Source organism: Astyanax mexicanus, chromosome 11, assembly GCF_023375975.1.
Source record: "Astyanax mexicanus isolate ESR-SI-001 chromosome 11, AstMex3_surface, whole genome shotgun sequence".
In the NCBI taxonomy this organism is placed as follows: domain Eukaryota; kingdom Metazoa; phylum Chordata; class Actinopteri; order Characiformes; family Acestrorhamphidae; genus Astyanax; species Astyanax mexicanus.
The window spans coordinates 47,414,680-47,430,273 of record NC_064418.1 but is presented as its reverse complement, the minus strand read 5'-3'; the positions used below and the strand labels follow the sequence as shown (position 1 = coordinate 47,430,273).

The following is a 15,594-nucleotide window of genomic DNA, read 5'->3' as shown; positions in this document are numbered from 1 at the left end:
AAATGTGTTCCAAACACTAAAATATATTTATATCTGTATTCTGTCTGTGTTTATGTCTGTAGGGAACTCTGGATGTTGGGCTAATTGACTCAGTGTGCGCCTCCGACAACCCTGACAGGTATCATACAGGTTTACAGAACATGAAGATTCTCCAGGCTAAATAAGTGTTACAGTACCTTTATTTAACTCTGCTTTCCCATAATCCTCTTCTCTTAGACCCAACTCCTTCGTCATCATCACAGCCAATCGCGTGATCCACTGCAACACGGACCTGCCAGAGGAGATGCACCACTGGATCGGCCTCCTGCAGAAACCCCGCGGAGAGTCCCGCAGCGACGGGCAGGACTTCATAGTGAGAGGTGAGGGTCGATTAACCTTGCACTTGTTACTATTATAAACAATGTTAGCCAATCACAATCAATCAGCACTCAGTACATAGAATGCCAGCTGTTAAGTACATGTAGCACCCTGAATACCAGTCAATCAGTACTCAGCATCCAGAATGATAATTAATTAGTGCTGAGTAGTCAGTAGGCAGAGTGCCACCTAATCAGTGTTCAGTAGGCAGAGTGCCACCCAATCAGCATTTAGTATTCGGAATGCCAGCCAATCAAAACTTAAAAGTAACCTGAATGTCAGACAATTAGCTATCAGTAGGCAGAAAGCAAACCAATCAGCAATTAGTGTCCAGAATGCCAGTTAGTCAGCACTCATTAGACAGAACGCCATCCCATTAGCACCAATCAGCACCCAGTATTCTGAATGTCAGCCAATCGGCCCTAAGTAGCCAAAATGTCTTAAAAAATCAGATAAAAAACATAATCATCCATTCACTACAATTAAGTATGCTCTCTCTCTCTGTATCTCTCTCTCTCTCTCTCTGTCTCCCTCTCTTTCTCTCTCTCTGTTTCTCTCTCTCTCTCTCTCTCTCTCTCTCTGTTTCTCTCTCTCTCTGTATCTCTCTCTGTCTGTATCTCTCTCTCTTTCTCTCTCTCTCTGTTTCTCTCTGTATCTCTCTCTCTTTCTCTCTCTCTCTGTCTCTCTTTCTCTCTCTCTGTCTCTCTTTCTTTCTCTCTCTCTCTCTCTGTATCTCTCGCTCTCTCTGTCTCTCTCTCTGTTTCTCTCTCTCTCTGTTTCTCTCTCTCTCTGTATCTCTCTCTCTCTCTGTTTCTCTCTCTCTCTGTTTCTCTCTCTCTCTGTATCTCTCTCTCTCTCTCTGTTTCTCTTTCTCTCTCTGTCTCTCTCTCTATCTGTCTCTCTCTCTCTCTCAGGCTGGCTGCATAAGGAGATGAAGTCCAGCAGTAAGAGCACGTCTCTGAAGCTGAAGAAACGCTGGTTTGTTCTGACCAATAACTCTTTGGATTATTACAAGTCGTCGGAGCGCAGTGCTTCTAAACTGGGAACACTGGTGCTGAACAGCCTGTGCTCAGTGGTCCAGCCTGACGAGCGAGTCTTCAAGGAGACAGGTGAGGATCTACACTCAGACTGACAGATGGATGCGAGTTTCTCAGTGTGATGGTGTGAAACTGAGGCGCTCGAACTAAAGCTACAGCAGAATATTTTTTAGAATTTCTAATTTTATTTTTAATTTAAGTAGATATTTTAAACCTGCAAGAACAAAAACAGTATCACACAGAGTTCATAATGAACTTTATTTTTATATTAACTTTAAAGATCTCTTAGATTTATGTCTGTAATACAAAGCAAGTCTCCTTTCTAGGATATTTTACTGGATTTCTTTTTTCAGAGTGTCTGTTAACCCCGCCTAGTACACCATGTGACTATAGGCCACCAATAGAAACTCCTTACGCAATATTTGGTGCCTGAATTTCCCATATCAGACTAAGTAGGTCACAAAAGCTTGTTTAAAAATATTCACAATTGATTACATATCTAAGTGATTGAGCTTAAGCTACTTTTACATAGTATTTTGTTTGTTGGCAAATCTTATACTTGAAATTTTATACTATTTACATTAAGTGTATATATATATATATATGTATGTGTGTGTGTGTGTGTGTGTGTGTGTGTGTCCACTAAATGTACCTTTTAACACTATGGTACTATTTACAGCTCTGGAAAAATTTCGACCACTTCAGTTTCTGAATCAGTTTCTGATTTTGCTATTTATAGGTTTATGTTTGAATAAAATAAACATTGCTGTTTTATTCTTTAAACTACAGACAACATTTCTCCCACATTCAAGCAGTTCAGTTTGGTTTGATGGTTTTCAATTTGGTAAAATCAAAGCATAGCATCTGCCTTTTATTTATGTTTTACAGTAAAATAACTGTGATAAATCTGTAGGAGACTAAATTGGCTACCAGTTGATGCTCACATCAAATTCAAAGCTCTTACAATCGCCTACAAGGTGATGACAGAACAGGCTCCTTCCTACCTGCACTCGCTCCTGAAGGCTTACGCTACCTCCCGGCCGCTGCGCTCCTCCAGTGAACGTCGCCTCGCTTTGCCAAAAACTCACACAAAGCAATCCAGACTGTTCTCATACAGAGTTCCCCAATGGTGGAACAAACTACCTTCCACTACCAGATCAGGAGAATCTCTCACTATCTTTAAGAAACTCCTGAAGACAGAGCTCTTCAAAGAGCACATACTCTCCTAACACCTCTAACTAACTACCTTCTACTACCAGATCAGGAGAATCCCTCACTATCTTTAATAAACTCCTGAAGACAGAGCTCTTCAAAGAGCACATACTCTCCTAACACCTCAAACTAACTACCTTCTACTACCAGATCAGGAGAATCTCACTATCTTTAATAAACTCCTGAAGACAGGGCTCTTCAAAGAGCTCTTACTCTCCTAACACCTCTAACTAACTACCTTCTACTACCAGATCAGGAGAATCTCTCACTATCTTTAAGAAACTCCTGAAGACAGAGCTCTTCAAAGAGCTCTTACTCTCCTAACACCTCTAACTAACTACCTTCTACTACCAGATCAGGAGAATCTCTCACTATCTTTAATAAACTCCTGAAGACAGGGCTCTTCAAAGAGCTCTTACTCTCCTAACACCTCTAACTAACTACCTTCTACTACCAGATCAGGAGAATCTCTCACTATCTTTAAGAAACTCCTGAAGACAGAGCTCTTCAAAGAGCTCTTACTCTCCTAACACCTCTAACACATTAACTACTTCTATCCTCATTTCCTTCTTCCTCTCCTTCACTCCTCTATCCTATTATTTCCCTTTGTCCTCCTTTTATCCCTATCCAAAGATGTTTTACCTTTAAACTTATTTTACATTGTACTCAACTATTGTTTTGGACAAAAGCGTCTGCCAAATGTAATGTAATGTAATGTAATGTAAATTAAACAGCCTGACTGCCTTACTTTGTATTATTTTATTAAACTCCACTTCATTATAAGTTATTGAATGTGTTTATAATGTGCTCCTCAGGTTACTGGAACATTATCGTACACGGGCGGAAGCACTCGTACCGTCTCTACACCAAGCTGCTGAACGAGGCTATGAGATGGGCCTCTGCCATCCAGAACGCCATCGACAGCAAGGTCCCAATAGAAACACCCACCCAGCAGCTCATCAGAGACATCAAGGCAAGCTTTCTTATTGATTATATAATGCAGAATATAAAACTAACATTATAATAAGTGTAAAATGACTACAGTTTAATAATTCAGTATATTAATACAAATTTCATGCCAAATTTAATAGATCTGCTTGTTTAATTATAAAGATACACTATATGTCCAAATGTTTATGGACACTCCACTTCCAATTAATGCATTAAACTTGCTGAAACAGATGTGCAAATAAATACACATTTTTTTCTGGTGAAGAGAAGTATTGTCAAATAAATAGGACTCTCTGGAGTCCTAAGCTCTCTACAACAATAATCAGGGTTCATACAGTCATGAAAAACCTGGAAAAGTCATGGAAATATAAATATACCCAGAAAATTTAGGAAAAGTCATGAGAATTTGGTCTACAAATCTTTGCGTTTCAGTTTATTGATGGAGAAAATCTATTTTGAGCTAACAAATACGTCAAATCAGAGTTAGTTCAGTAATTTAACCCTACACAATGGAGCTCTCAGGATCTGACACACATTTTATTATTAATTTTAGGCAGACAATAATCATAATTTCAATTATAGTTTTATTATAGTTTTCATGTCTGCACTGTTTTAAAAACCATATGGTCATGAAAAAATGATGGAAATGTATTGGTAAAAATGTATGAACCCTGAAACATGAACTTATTGGCACACTACAGAGTGGTATAATACCCTCAGTTTCACAATAAAAAAGTGGGTGTCCTATTACTTTTGTCCGTGTAGTGTATCTGAGTGAAAGGCTGGTGTGGCTGATCCTGGTTCTGTGCTGAAGATAAAGTGGATGTTGTAACTGTGTTGGTTGCAGCTGTTGAAGCGTAGCGCTGTAGCGTCCCGCAGGCTCTCCGTCAGGCGTACAGGCTGTAGTGCTGAATGAGGTACAGGCAGTGTGTGCTCTGAGTGCTTTCCCATCATCCTCCTCTCTGCACTGCCTTCCTCCTCCAGCCTGAGCTGCTGTCAACACTCTGACTTTCATTACTCTACACTCTCAAAATCCATGTGTTAGAAATCACCGCTCTGGTACTATTAGACATGTATAAAATACATAAAGTAAAGCCTCAGACTTGAGTAAAAGTACAAGTGCTCAAAAAAGTGACTTAAGTAGAAATTGAAGTTTTCTTTAAGCTCCACAGTTAAGTGGAAGTACTAAAGTATTCAACATTTTTGTACTTAAGTACTGCAATTAGTTTGATGTAAAATCAGTACTGTGGTACGGAAAGTTTTTTTAGGCAAACTGCTCGAGGTCTAGTGTGAGGTTTCCACAATCAGTGATGGTTTGCAGAGACAAGTCATCTGCTGGTGTTGATCCACTGTGTTTTATCAAGTCCAAAGTCAGTGGATTATCTACTAGAACATTTTACAGCATTATTCTGTCTATATCAATGCAAAATTAGCTCAAATTAGCTCAAAAATCAGGTCAAAGTTGTTGATGAGAGAGTAAGTAGTAGTTAAGAGACTAAATCCATATTTAAACCTATATAAAATGTAATCTACCTTATCAGCTCAGTATTGACAACGTATTTACTTTGCTATAAAAACACTTAAAAAAATGCTAGTACATCATCAGGCTCTGTAAAACTATTGATTTACTGCTGAATGTTGGGAACAAAACAGATTAATAACACAGGAGTTTTGAGAGTGATCGTATGAAGCTTCAGTGAATCAGTGTGTTTTGTTTCATGGCTGAAGGTGGTAAAGGCTGAGTGTTTGGTTTGGGTGTGTTTAGGAGAACAGCATGAACGTGGAGGCGGTGGAGCAGACGTACTGGAGGAACCCCATCCTGAGATACACTCAGCATCCTCTGCACTCGCCCCTGCTGCCCCTGCCCTACGGCGAGGTCAACACCAGCCGTGAGTCCTGCACACTATTCAGATTTTTAGGGCACGATAATCTCCCACAATGCATTGATCATTTCTAGTGAACAGTGTATCTCAGTTATGGCTGTAAATTATGATAAAAAATTCATATCTCTCTCTTTCTCTCTCTCTCTCTCTCTTCCTCCAGTCCAAAAGGAGAAGGGTTACTCCAGCCTGCAGGACGAGGCAGTGAAGATGTTTAATTCTCTGCAGGAGATGGAGGCGGTCTTGGACCCTGTGCCCATCATCCAGGGCATCCTGCAGACCTGCCAGGACCTGCGGCCGCTCAGAGACGAGGTCTACTGTCAGCTGATCAAACAGACCAATCACATGCCTCAGCCGAACAGCACCGCTAACCGCGCCCACTGGCACCTGCTCACCTGCATGAGCTGCACCTTCCTGCCCAGCCGCGCCATCCTGCGCTACCTGAGGTTCCACCTGAAGAGGTACTGACTGCACCCTGCCCTACACTTCACTTTACCTGTGAACATTTTACCACAACTGACCACCACAGCTAACTACAACCCACCACCAGCCATGATACCCCACTACAACCAATCAAAATCAACTACAACCCAAAACCTAAACCCACTGCCAGCCATCACACCCCACCACAACCAACCAGAACAAATCAAACCCACTATACACCACAATCCAACCTACCACCACAACCTACCACAACCAATCAGCCACCATCTACCACTACAACCAATTACAACTCACTACAAGCTACCACAACCCACCACAACCAACCAAAAAACACCACAAACAAATACAATTAATAACTACTTGCATAAAATTATGGATATTTTATTTATTTATTTATTTATTGACCTGCCCACAAATGGGTGGTGGTCCAAACATTGAAATAAACTAATTTTTTACATGTACCAGTCTGTGATAATACATCAATTTATGTGCCTCAGTTTCAAATAGTCAAAATAATTCATACTGTTTGCTTATTATTACTCTAAAATTATGTATATTTTTTATCATACATTCCAAAAATAAGTGTACAATTTGTGGTAATGAGTTGAAATGAAGTTGACTATCAAGGTGACAATTTTACATACCTGTATCTGTGAAATTTCTGTTTTTGACAACTTCTTATATAGAATACTCTTTTTTGTAGGTTTACATATATTTTGAACTTAATTTAGCTTTGAGGTGTAGGGTAGATATCATTGCATTGTTCGACAGTTCTCTAGTTGTGTCTCCCTCACCTTGAATCTGGCTACTGTTTACAATTTTCTTCTTGAACTGTTTCTGCTCCTCAGGATCAGGGAGCTGTTTCCAGGCTCAGAGATCGAGCAGTTCGCTGCGTTTATCGGCGAATCGCTGAAGAAGACGAAGACGCGTGAGTTCGTTCCGTCTCAGGAGGAAATCGTAGCTCTGAGAAACAGACAGGAAATGACCACCACTGTTTACTGCCATGGGGGCGGATCCTGCAAGATCTCCATCAACTCTCACACCACTGCCGGAGAGGTGAGCATACGGAGGGGGCGGAGCTTATCTAATAACAAGCGAAGCAAATAGGTTAACTGCAGTAGTTCTAGATTATGATGTTTGACACTAAGAGGAGCTTCATTTGCTGTGTTTTTTTTCTTTTTGTGTGTGTGTGCGTGGGTATATGTGTGTTTTTATGTGTGTTTGTGTCTGTTCATATATAAATGTGTATGTTTTATGTGTGTGTTTATATGTGTGTTTATGCATGGCTATGCATATGCTTATATATGTTTATGCATGCTTGTTTGTGTGTGTATGTTTGAGTGTGTGCATGTGTGTGCAATGTTGCACGTGTTCACCTGTGTGTGTGTCATGTGTTTGGTTGTATGCATGGTGTGTGTGTGTATGTGTGTGTACATGTATGTGTTTGTGCATGCACGTGCATGTTTGTGCATTTGATTTTGTGTGTCTATGTATGTCTGTCTGTATGTATGTGTGTATATGTGTGTCTGTGTGTATGTGCTGTGTGTGTGTATGTGCTATGTGTGTGTATGTGTGTGTGTGTGTATGTGTGTGTGTGTGTAGGTGGTAGAGAAGCTGATCCGGGGCTTGGCGATGGAGGACAGTAGGAATATGTTTGCTCTGTTTGAGCACCGCTGTTCTCTGGACCGCGCCGTGGAGAGTCGCGTGATCGTAGCCGACGTTTTAGCTAAATTTGAGCGGTTAGTAATTTTTACTTATTGGCCACTTTATTAGAAACACCTACCACATTGTTCTTACACTCACTGGCCACTTTATTAGAAACACCTACCACACTGTACTTACACTCACTGGCCACTTTATTAGAAACACCCACCACATTGTACTTACACTCACTGGCCACTTTATTAGAAACACCTACCACATTGTTCTTACACTCACTGGCCACTTTATTAGAAACACCTACCACACTGTACTTACACTCACTGGCCACTTACTGTACTTACACTCACTGGCCACTTTATTAGAAACACCTACCACACTGTACTTACACTCACTGGCCACTTTATTAGAAACACCTACCACACTGTACTTACACTCACTGGCCACTTTATTAGAAACACCCACCACATTGTACTTACACTCACTGGCCACTTTATTAGAAACACCTACCACACTGTACTTACACTCACTGGCCACTTTATTAGAAACACCCACCACATTGTACTTACACTCACTGGCCACTTTATTAGAAACACCTACCACATTGTTCTTACACTCACTGGCCACTTTATTAGAAACACCTTCCACATTTTAATTACACTCACTGGCCACTTTATTTGAAACACCTACCACATTGTACCTACACTCACTGGCCACTTTATTAGAAACACTTACTGGCCACTTTATTAGAAACAGTGTACAAAGCTAACATTTCTTTTCATCTCAAATAACTGTTTTGTGTGTGTGTATTTTTGTGTGTGTGTGTGTGTGTGTGTGTGTGTGTGTGCAGGTTGGCAGTCACAGAGGCAGAAGAGGAAGGCCAGTGGAAGTTGTATTTTAAGCTCTACTGTTTCCTGGATGTGGAGAGCATGCCCAAAGAGGGGGTGGAGTTTGTGTTCATGTTTGAACAGGTCAGTCTCTCGTCCAATCAGAATTTTAGCAGATCTGGACTGTATCCTGATTGATTGATTGGTAAAATAAATAAATAAACAGAAAATTGCTTCATAACAGTAGCTGTGCTGTTACTGGACATTACTTACATTCAGGGCATCTTATACATATGCTCAAAATGTTTTGGTGATACTGAGCTAACAATAAGTATTCATTTGCTTGTTGTTTGAATTTTTCTGTTTCACTTAAAATTGTGCAGCAGCAGCAACCATTTAAACAAGGAACTTAGCTAACTGGCTAGGTATCGATGTACCACCAGAAATTTATTTTATGTTTGTTGTGAAGAAAAGGGCCATAATACATTAAAAATACATTTAAAAATACAATAAGATCAGATAATGCAACGGTTATCATTATTTCTAACTAAGAAAAAATAGATTTGTGAGTTTCTCCTCTGATTTGAGTCCCTGTAGCCCTAAAACTTATTTAGGGGTGTAATGGGATAATACAGCTCTGGAAAAAAATGAAGGGACCACTTCAGTTTCTCTGATTTTACTATTTATAGGTTTATGTTTGAGTAAAATGAAAATTGTTGTTTTATTCTATAAACAACAGACAACATTTTTCCCAAATTACAAATAAAAATATTGTCATTTAAATAATTTATTTGCACAAAATGAGAAATTTGATGGATTGTGATCATCCATCTTCTTCTTGATTATATTCCAGAAGTTTTCAATTTGGTAAAATCAAAGGAACTCATCATTTTTAAGTGCTCTCTTTTTGTAGTCGTAAAGGTAATATTTAGAATGCTCTGCTCCAGTAAACTGATCTGATGTGCTTTATTATTTCCAGGCTCATGAGAGTTTGATCAGCGGTCACTTCCCGGCGCACGAGGACACCCTGCAGCACCTGGCTGCCCTGCGGCTGCAGTACCTGCACGGCGACGCGGCGCGGGTCAGCTGGTGCCTGGAGCAGGTGTACCCCACCGGCCGCCTGCGGCGCCGCATCCTCACCTTCACCCGCGCCGGCGGCTCCACCGGCACCGCGGGGCCTCCGCTGGACAAGCGCAGGAGCAGCTTCCTGGAGGGCACGCTGCGGCGCGGGCTGAAGGGCGGCTCGGTCCGGAAGCAGCGCAGCCTGCAGGAGGAGCAGATGATGGACATGTGGGTGAAGGAGGAGATGGCCGGGACCAGAGCCAGCATCGCCGAGAAGTGGGGTCGCCTGCAGGGCCTGAACCAGCACCAGGCCATGCTCAAATACATGAGCATCATCAAAGAGTGGCCCGGGTACGGATCCACCCTGTTCGACGTGGAGGTGAGCTGTACAAACAATTAATAATCATTTATATAATAATAATAATTAAATATATAATATATTTACTATTACAATTAAAACAACTACTACTACTAATAATAATAATAATAATAGTAATAATAATGATAATAACAATAGTAATACAATTGTTGTAAAACAACTGTTATTATTATTATTAGCAGTAAAAGTACTGGTAGAATTTTATTCTTGTTGCAACAGCAACTTTTAATTTTTACTTACCGTAATACTACTAATAATAGGTATATATATAATAATAAAACAATAGCTTAAAATTATACTGCTATCACTAGTACTAAGATTATTATTGTAGCAACACTTTTTACTTTTCTGATTTGAACTTTTTTTGATACTAAAAACACTTACAATAATCATAATTCAATATTCAATATTTTATTCAGTAGTTAATATTGTTTAAAAATACTACTACCATTACTATTACTGCTACCAATTACAATGTTATTATTGTAATATTATATTATAGTTGTAGTACTGTAGTTAAATGTCTTATATATATATATATATATATATATATACTACAAGTATGACAACTACTTCTAATTATTATTAATAGTAATTATTAAAGCAGCTACTGGAACTTGTAACAATATAAAAAATACAGTACTACTAAGAACATAATAGTATACTAATAATAATAAAATAAATCAATAATTTAACTACTTTACTACAGTTTAAGATTTATTAGAATCTGTATATTTGTGAATTGTGTTATTTGTGAGTGATGTGTCACACTGCTGAATTTAAAGTTTGATACAGGTTAAATATGATTAAACGTGTGTGTGTGTGTGTGTGTGTGTGTGTTCAGTCTAAAGAAGGCGGGTTCCCGCGGGAGCTGTGGTTGGGGGTGAGTGCGGAGAACGTGTCGGTGTATAAGAGAGGAGAAGCGAAACCTCTGGAGACGTTTCCGTACGAGCACATCGTCTTCTTCGGAGCTCCGCTGAACAGCACCTATAAGATCACTGTAGACGGGCGGGACATGCTGTTCGACACGCCTCAGGTACCTGCAGAACACACACACACACACACACAACTCACACTACAACATCTTTAAAGCCCCGGAGCAGTTTCTCTACAGAGACTAAACTTAGTCTTGGACTACACAGCATTTTAAATAAAGATTCACTCTTGCAGTTTTTATATGTAAAGATATACAATCTCCATTTTAACTGCATTAAACCTACACAAAAAATCCTTCTCCAATAGGGTCAGCAAATTTCTCTTATTTTGATTTATTAAAAATAAGCTCAAATTCCTTGAAATAAGACTTGAATCAAGTAAAGAATCTCTGATTTTAAATCTTAAATCTAATTTTAAAAAGAGGGTTTAGGGCTGTGGCCAATCTATGTAAAGAACCAGTTAACTAAAATGTGACAACAAAGAAAAATTAAAAGCTTAATTTGTATTGTTTGTATACAGTTGGTTAAGAGCTAAACTAAAATAAATAAATAAATGTTTAGTTTGTTTCTAAAGTTATTAAGTTAAGGGATGTCTAGTCTCTCTGTAAGTAGTAAATGTGTATATTGGCACTAGCAGATATATACAGGCGTGATATCAACTAGGGGTAGGCAATATGGCCCTAAAATAATATAACAATATTTCATGGTATTTTCGCAATAGTGATGCTCTCGGAAAATTACATTTTATTATTGCATACGATATGATATGACACACCCCTAACTGAAATATAATTTTTATTTTTTTTGATCTTCAGATTTGTAACAGAAGTCAATGATTCAGAATGCACTCCATATATCTCCATATATCCAGGATTAAAGTAAAATAAATGATACTAGACAGATATAATTTGTCTCTAGTAGATATATAATGGGAAATGTGAACAGTGATCTTTTTTTTTTGGCTAAAAACAGTTAAAAAATTAGTACCCTGATGTGATAATTAGGGGTGGGTGATGTGGCACCATATTTCAGGGTATAATATCGCTCACCATATTCAAAAATGTTATTGCGTACAATACAGCACATCCCTAATTAAAATTTAAATCAATTTAAATAAATCAAATTAATCTAATTACCCTCCCTGCACTAGCGAGATGTATTAAGGTTCTAGTCCAGTTTACAGAACACAGAAAATAAAAACATGTTTGACTTAAAAATCATTAAAAATCATTCTCTGTGTAAAAGGGCCTTTATGCTGAATAATAACAGACCTAACGTTTATTCCTGCTCTCTGATTGGTTCCCTGGTTCTGACAGGTTGGAGAGATCACTAAGATCATGAAGGCCTACATTAACATGATCGTGAAGAAGCGCTGCAGCGTCCGCTCCGCCTCCAGCTACGGGAGGGGATGGATCAGATGATGAGGTGCTGGACGATGGTGAGCAGGAGCTCCTCCTGGTGGTCTGGAGCAGAGCAGAACTGCACTGATGAACACGAGTGGCCTACTGACAGCTTCTCCACCACCATCTACCATCCACCCTACATCTACCCGAACATCTCAGCTACCAAACACTTACTAAACACTACTGCCGCACTGCCCACACTGCAGACAGGCTACAGACGGTGTGGTGTTCGCCTGTGAGAGACTGTGGGTTACTGCACTGACTGTGTTCCTCACTCTGAGAGGAAGTGAAGAGCAGTGTCTCTACTGAAGCTGGAACTTGCCGTGTACCTTAACTCAAACAAGGGCTGAGTGACTTCATGACTTTAGGATGTTTCGTTTAGCTGACATTCCTCGCTTAAACTCGTATCGCTGTGTCCTGATGGAACTAATCTCGACACAGGAGGGCAGATGTTTTGGGTTAGAAGCGAATTTATAACACTGATGCCTTTAAGGCTGCGTTCACACAGCAGGTAAAAGTGGCCCAAATCTTTTCTCTTAAAATCTGATATTAATTTCAGGCTGTTACACTATTTATTAAATGTGATATCTGACATTGGATGCTCATGAGCTATAGGTTTCATCTTCTCCAACATCACATGAGCTATCATCCCAGCTAACAGAGAACATTATAAGAACGTTTAGCAATGTTTTGAAAAGGTTCCAACATGGTTAACCTATAACGTTACAGAAATAATGTTCCGGGAATGTTCTGAAAGCATGTAACACATTAATGGTTTTCAACACAATTATAAAAATGTTTTAGCATAATTTTGAAAAGATTCCAGAAATGTTAGCCTGTAGTGTTACAAAAATAATGTTGCAGGAACGTTCTAAAAATGTGTGTTCTAATATTGGTTTGCAGAACAAAATTATTAGAACATTTCTCCCATAACTAGACAAATACTAACACTATTTTTTGAACACACTCCTTATCCGACATTGGATGCTCATGCGTTGTAGTGCAGCGCTTCACATAAAGTTTCGCCTTCATCTTCTCCAACATCACAGGAGCTATCATCCCAGCAAACAGAGAATGTTGTAAGAACGTTCAGCAATATTTTAAAAAGGTTCAGGAAGGACGGCCTTGTAACTTTACTGAAATAATGTTAAGAATCGCTCTAAAAATGTGTGTTTTAATAATGGATTGCATTATTAGAACACGCCTCCCATAACGTTCCCAGCTAACAGAAAATGGTATAAGAATGTTTAGTATTTATGCTTAAAAAAAGGTTCCAGGAAGGTTAGCTGCTAACATTACAGAAATAAAGGTCATCAGCTAGACAAATACATTCCCAAAACTAAAAATTTAAATATAGTCACAAAAACATTTTAAACACTGACAGACATATTCTAAGAAATGATAAGAACGTTATTTGCAAAATTCAGAAAACTTCCTACTAACCAAAAATTGTTAGCTGGGGTTATGAAAACATTAAAAGCACCATTTCCAAAAAACTAATCGTTAATAAATTACGTTGCAGCGATGTTACCAGAGCATCGTTTTAAATTAAAAATATTATAAGAACATCCAAAACCTTTGATAGACTGAACACACTGAGAATGTTAAACATAACGTTCAGAAAATGTTCTATCTGGGACTATGAAAACATTGTAGGCAACACGGCCAAAACTAAGAATTATTTAAATTAATGAGGTTGCAGCAACGTTACATTCTAAAAACATTCTAAGAATGTTAATTATAACATCCAAAAAAAAGTTTCTGACTCGCTTGACTAAAAATGTGTAAAACTGCCCAGTAAAAATGGGCCCATTACTCAGCCAGACCTTGGTTGCTGTTGTTGTTATTATTATTATTTTTATTATTATTTTCTTGATTTTTTTTTCTTCTTTTTGGCATCAAGAGTCACGAGTATATGCGTAAATATACTAAAGTGGTCCAAATCAGAATTAGAATCAGAAATTGTTCAATGCAGTGTGTTTGTTTCATTCACACTGACACACAAACACTTTTATCTGTATCACATAAAACAGAAATACTGTATTTGGGACACATTTAGCTGCTGTGTGAACGGAGCCAAAGTCTTGCTGTTGTCCAACTTTCACTCGTCCTTCTGCTGAGCTCAGTATAAACTGCAGGGCCTGGACCGACTAACGGGGCGAATAACACTAACACGGTCTGCTCTGTGAAATCCAGTGTTATTGTTAATTATCTTCAGATCAAATGAATTAATGTTGTATTATAAACAGAAAGTAATGTAACCTGATTTCTAATATAATTCTCTTTTTGTTTTTGTTGTTTTTTAACGAGCACATGTAGCCTGGTAGCAGTGTTACTGAAGGCCTGAGTCTGTGAGTGTGTGTGATGGATGCTGATGGAGGGGTTGGGATGGGTATTTATTAGTGTTGCTGTACGTTTGGGTGGTTTAGTGAAGGTGGATGATGAACGCTGGAGCTACACGCGACTGCAGAGCTGATTCAGAGCGAGTGTGAGTGAGATTTCTAATATAAGTGAATGAGTGAATGTTGGAGACTCACTGCAGTTTCAGGGACGACGGATGGACGGACGGACGGACGGACGGACAGACAGACGTAACCGTCGCACCGATGAGATCAGATCTCCGGATCTGATGAGTCTGGTTGGCTGCGGGCAGCTGGGCCAGGGTGCACTCACTTAGCTAAAAAAAAAAGAAGAAGAAAAAATTGGAAGAGAAAAAAAAAAAGATCAGTGATTTTTTTTTGTAACTGGATTTACAAGATACAAATTTAATAAATTATTGCATTTCACAGTGTGAGAGTGTGTAGTGTCTGTTTACATTCATTATTTTTTTTTACCATAACTAACCAAAATATATAACTATAAGTCTTACCTTTTATAAGCATTTTTGAAACATTTTTCAAGAATCATATTTTATTTGTGTGTCAAATATGTCTTCTGGTCTGAGGTCATGGGCAGGTTATCTAAGATCCAGGGTCTGGTCATCCCTGTTTGTCCCAACATATCACTACTTAACGATACCTCCTCATTAACAGTACCCAAAACATATTAAACGCTTTTTAATGATATCTTTTACCATTGCTAAAAAATAGTTCTACTTAACTTGAGAAACAGAACTCAAATTTCTAAAAAAATAAATAAAATCGTTGTAACCTGGAGAGAGTGACTGCAATTTTACAAAACTGTACAAAACTATTTGATGAAACCTTATTGTATTTTCTACAATACATTCGGAGATAACTCCATCTCTTTCCACAACATACTAAAGTTGGAATGACGTTCTACTCTATTTCATGTTATAGAACTATGCATTTTCCTTACAGTGTGAATGGTAAAAGCCCCATACATATATTTTGTAGTGTTGATATTTGTATGTGCATCTTATCTTTGTCTAATAACCTCAACTTTAGGCAATCCTCCATATGTAGCTTCAGTTTTAGGAATATGGATG

At 38.6% G+C, this 15,594-nt stretch overlaps 1 protein-coding gene and 1 long non-coding RNA gene across 2 annotated transcripts in view; one reads left to right on the top strand and one right to left on the bottom strand.

The window, feature by feature from the left end:
- myo10l3 (myosin X, like 3) overlaps window positions 1–14,932 on the top strand; it is an 81,876-nt gene extending 66,944 nt beyond the window's left edge. The window contains exons 28-39 of the mRNA XM_049484869.1: window positions 63–118; window positions 217–359; window positions 1,272–1,466; window positions 3,422–3,579; window positions 5,323–5,446; window positions 5,601–5,898; window positions 6,730–6,937; window positions 7,484–7,620; window positions 8,391–8,511; window positions 9,347–9,808; window positions 10,653–10,844; window positions 12,060–14,932. Coding sequence (XP_049340826.1) covers window positions 63–118; window positions 217–359; window positions 1,272–1,466; window positions 3,422–3,579; window positions 5,323–5,446; window positions 5,601–5,898; window positions 6,730–6,937; window positions 7,484–7,620; window positions 8,391–8,511; window positions 9,347–9,808; window positions 10,653–10,844; window positions 12,060–12,164 — 2,199 coding nt within the window. The 3' untranslated portion in view covers window positions 12,165–14,932. The remainder of the gene's footprint in view (window positions 1–62; window positions 119–216; window positions 360–1,271; window positions 1,467–3,421; window positions 3,580–5,322; window positions 5,447–5,600; window positions 5,899–6,729; window positions 6,938–7,483; window positions 7,621–8,390; window positions 8,512–9,346; window positions 9,809–10,652; window positions 10,845–12,059) is intronic.
- On the bottom strand, window positions 7,627–8,142 carry LOC125804946 (uncharacterized). Its single transcript, XR_007441166.1, has 3 exons — window positions 8,092–8,142; window positions 7,957–8,046; window positions 7,627–7,795 (listed from the first exon to the last, which is right to left on the bottom strand). It is a non-coding gene; the product is annotated as an uncharacterized LOC125804946 (long non-coding RNA).
- Window positions 14,933–15,594: the final 662 nt, after the last annotated feature.